Source organism: Solanum tuberosum, unplaced genomic scaffold (assembly GCF_000226075.1).
Source record: "Solanum tuberosum cultivar DM 1-3 516 R44 unplaced genomic scaffold, SolTub_3.0 scf00307, whole genome shotgun sequence".
NCBI lineage: Eukaryota > Viridiplantae > Streptophyta > Magnoliopsida > Solanales > Solanaceae > Solanum > Solanum tuberosum.
This window is the reverse complement of record NW_006239230.1, coordinates 430372-434862: the sequence shown is the minus strand read 5'-3', so window position 1 is coordinate 434862 and position 4491 is coordinate 430372. Positions and strand designations below refer to the sequence as shown.

At 30.2% G+C, this 4491-nt stretch overlaps 1 protein-coding gene across 1 annotated transcript; it reads left to right on the top strand.

The window, feature by feature from the left end:
• Nucleotides 1–1298: 1298 nt before the first annotated feature.
• Nucleotides 1299–3014, top strand: LOC107063110 (protein LURP-one-related 10-like). Its single transcript, XM_015314557.1, has 3 exons — nucleotides 1299–1626; nucleotides 2195–2422; nucleotides 2813–3014. The coding sequence occupies exons 1-3, from the start codon at nucleotides 1396–1398 to the stop codon at nucleotides 2972–2974; spliced, it is 621 nt and encodes a 206-aa protein (XP_015170043.1). The 5' UTR covers nucleotides 1299–1395; the 3' UTR covers nucleotides 2975–3014.
• Nucleotides 3015–4491: the final 1477 nt, after the last annotated feature.

The following is a 4491-nucleotide window of genomic DNA, read 5'->3' as shown; positions in this document are numbered from 1 at the left end:
TCGATACTATTTAGCTTGGTTTTGATTTTACTAAAAGAAATGCAAAAATAACCAAACTAAATTGAGAAATTATATATATAAATTTTATAATTATTTATTTATTATGCATAACTAAAATGTAAATATTTTGTTAAATTGTAAGTAACTCAAGTCTTTAACTTTATCATTTTTTTAAGTTCAACAATTAAATTTTAGCCTAACCATTAAAATCCTAAGTCCTAAGTCTAAGTCCAAGTCCATCAAAATTCATTACTTTAGTCTTTACCTACCCTACCCACATCAGATAATCACATTTTCTCTAAATTGAATTACTTTGTTCGTATAATTATAACTCTAGTATTGTTTAATTAAATCCACAATAGCTTTCCGATGTATTTTTCATGTATTAGGTGTCTATGTCTATCGAGCCTGTTATCTCAACAAATTTATTACTTTCAAATCGGAAAAAAAAATGAAACCAAATCAACACTAACCAAATCGATAGTTATTTTTTTCGTTTGATTTGATTTAATTTTAAATTTTTAAAAATGACTAAAATAATTTAATTTTAATTTTAATCAATAACTGATCCAAATCAAACCAGGAATACATGCTCTTGATGAAGAAAAAAAGTTTGAAAAGAAGCTTATGCTTTTGCATAACTTTAGAAAAACGGCACAAAAGTTGATTAAATCCCCGAAAAAGAAAATGAGATGACATATTATATTATCGGAAACCGTGAAGAAATATACATAAGGTGCTGACTTTGTCTATATTCCGTTTTAGCGAAATAAGTATTCAAATAAAAATCAAAGTCAAAGATTACGTATCAACCTTTGAAACTTATAATTATCTATGTTGTTTTATAATCTAATCACTTTTATTTGTTCAATATTTTAAAAATAAATTTTTATTTTTAATAGTTACTTTAAACATATCAAGAAAAAGTAAATTTTTTTTTCTTGTTATACCTTAATTACTTATTCTCTTGAACCTAATACTAAATCAATTAATAGGGATAGTGTAATAAAATAATCACGTAAATCATTTTCTTTAATGAATATGTCAAGTCCAAATATGACAAATAAAAAGAACAGAGAAATAGAGTATTATGTTTCATTATTCTTTACGATTTCATTATTCTTTACGACTTGTCAATTGTAAATTATTTGTTGCTTTGAATATTCTTTCACCGTGTGTTTTTGAATATCTGACTTTGTAAGCAATTAATAATGCATAATATACGCTACCATTATTCAATATAAATAGACTAGAAATTGTAGATAAATTCAAGTATCATTCTCAGCGTCACCCTCTTTTATAATCCTTTTTATAGTTAAGATTGCTTTGAATAATCTAAATTATATATACCAACAAATTCTTTTGTAGAAGTTGTTTAATCACAAGTATACACATATGGAAGGAGTTAATAACAAAACAATTGTGATAGGTCCACAATTTTGTTCTCCTCAACCTCTTCAACTAATCATAAAGAAGAAAGTTTACTTCTTGGGTGGGCATGGATATGAAGTTAAAGATGATTATGATAATATCGTCTTCACTATTGAAAATGCTTTGGGGGTTTTTCGTAGCAAGTTGATCATCTTTGATGCTGCTAATGTACCAATTCTTACCCTTAAAAGCAAGGTAATATAATTAAGTTTTTTTTCTTATATGTTCCTCTTTTATAAAACATCACTAGTGTTGTAAAAATGAAAGTACCGAACAAGTTTAGCCGGTTATGAATTTGGCCTTAAAATAAGGTAAGTAAGCGTAATATCACAAACTAAAAAGAAAGTTAGTGTTGTAAAACAAAACCTAGAGGGGTCTCTTCAAGATAAAGTTCGAGTCACCAAGGAAGCAGAAAGGGTGAGAGCTTCTATGGAGGGGTAAAAAAAAAAGTGTCGTAGTTTACCATGTTATCCATTTTATTAGATGTTTTTTGGAAATTAATTAATTAAACGTGTATTTTATTTCACGTGTACTTGAAAATAATTACTATATTTGTCTTGGTTTTTTGAAATGATACTTATTATAGGATAATTTTTTTATTTTTCTAAAGCGATACTTATTTTAAAACAAAGGATACTTATTTTAAGACAGATGGATCATGTATGGAGAAGTCGTTATGCTTTTATTTCTAAATAAAACTCATCTCAAATTATAGAGTACTTGTCTATGAAGTTAAGGTGTTGATGAAATACATTTGGTGCAGCATTTTACGTGGCATAGTAGATGGCAAACTTTCAAGGGAGATAGCACTGATGAAAAGGACCTCATATTTAGTGCCAAGAATTCTTCAATGTTTCAATTCACCAGAAACCTGGACATATTTTTAGCCAATAATATATCAGAACAAGTTTGTGATTTTAGAATGAAAACCAGCTACATGGAGTCAAATTGTGATATCTTTGTTGGACAATCATCTACTCTAATTGCTCAGGTAAAAACCATTTCCTATTTATTTATTTTTTATATATTTTGCTAGAAAGGGAAACCAAACGTTATATTATACTCATGTATATAGAGAGGGAAAAAATGACACGTTTAATGATAATCCAATCAAACACTACCATATTATTAAATGAAACTGAAGAAGTACTAGTTGTTTCGTTGTGACAATTTCTATAGTGTAACACATGCATATTGAAAGAATTTAATTTAATACGTAGTATATTTTATTGGAGTTGAAGGCAATAATTAATTACATCTATGCTTCTTGGACTCTATTTTTTCCTCATGATCACTTGTTCTTTGTATTTCATATACCCAAAACTTTGATTTTTTTTATTTAATTATTATTATTTACATTATTGGACTTTTGGAATTGTAGATGGATAAGAAGTATACAGCAGGAAGTGTATTCCTAGGAAGAGACAAATTCATGGTGAAAGTGAATTCAAATGTGGATCATGCCTTCATAGTTTCACTTATAGTTATCCTTGAAGAGATATCCAGCTCAGGACAAAGCAGCACTCATTCCTCAACACACTAATGGATATCTAGCAATTTTTTTCCTTTGTTAATTGTTTAATTTTTTTTAATTCATTTTTATATTGATATGAATAGGCTATTCGACTTTTTTTGTTGGTTGCTTCTTGTCACGAGTTGTAACTTTATTTATTACATTAAGTTAAATAATCACAAATCCTATACATATAAGGTGTTTTCGGTACGAAGGAAAATGTTTTCTATGGAAAATGTCTTCCTGAAAAAATAAGTGGAAATCTTACTTATTTTCTAATGTTCAGATAGTAAGAAACAAATATTGTTCCAAGAATGTTTAAGTATAGTCTAGGCAAATACTATGACCATTGACTCCAACTGAACCCAGACCAGGCCACAGTGCAACGCAGGACCCGACCCCCGATCTGACACCGACCTAGGACCCGACATGAGAGACAAACCAGATCTAAGAACCGACCCCAACATTGACTCAAGACCCTGACCCAAGAGTAAGCATGAGATCCCAACCTCGAGACCCAAGATCATACCCCAACCCTAACCCCCGACCTTGAGACCAACTTGATTGATAAAATTGTAATTTACTATTTTTCTCAAATAATTATCGTTTAGTTATTACCCTAATATTTAAGATTTTAAAATTATAATAGTTATTAAATATTTACTTTAAATTTGACGAAAGATTTCTTTTTAAATATTTTCTTTTCTGAACAATATTAAAAATCTTAATATTTGAACTTCAAAAGAACAATTTTGTTAACTTGTAACAAGTCTTTCTTTGTTTATAAAACTAGATAATATGATAAAGATCATCATGCACATTGATCTTGGGATTTTTGTTATTCCCTCAATTTGTCACGCTTCGAGTTTACACCCTGAACGTGGTCGGCACTCGAGAACTATTGTTGGTCCCCAAGCGAACCCTTAACTTGGTTGACTACTTAGCGAAAGACTTACTCAAGCAATACACGGCTTAAAACAAAATTCAATCATGTAAACTCAAGTACTCATTTCATAATATTTGAAAAATATTCAAAGCAATACTAATAGTTTGCAAAACATCTCAAGGGAAAGTAAATACTGAGAGACTCCTTAACTCTCACTACTAAAAAACAGCTTAAAAACGACGGACAGAAAAGCGACGGACGGCGTCGCTCCAAAAAGCGACGGACGGCGTCGCTCCAAAAAGCGACGGACGGCGTCGCTCCAAAAAGCGACGGACGGCGTCGCTCCAAAAAGCGACGGACGGCGTCGCTCCAAAAAGCGACGGACGGCGTCGCTCCAAAAAGCGACGTTACAAAAAGCGATGGACGGCATCTCTTAGTCCGTCGCTTTTTTTTGTGGATTTTTGCGCTAAATATATATATATATAAAATTAAAAATTATTTATTTAATATATATAGAGACGCCGTCCGTCGCTTTTTATTAAAAATAATTATATATAAATTAAAAAATAACCACGTTGTCTGTCGTTTTTAATTTAATTTATTTTATTAATTAGTTTTTAAAAAAGCGACGGACGGCATCTCTTAGTCCGTCGCTTTTTGG

Coding starts and splice junctions, on each gene's coding strand:
- LOC107063110 (XM_015314557.1), top strand. CDS start 1,396: ATGGAAGGAGTTAATAACAAAACAATTGTGATAGGTCCACAATTTTGT. Junction 1,627..2,194: donor TTCTTACCCTTAAAAGCAAG/GTAATATAATTA, acceptor CATTTGGTGCAG/CATTTTACGTGGCATAGTAG. Junction 2,423..2,812: donor CATCTACTCTAATTGCTCAG/GTAAAAACCATT, acceptor TTGGAATTGTAG/ATGGATAAGAAGTATACAGC.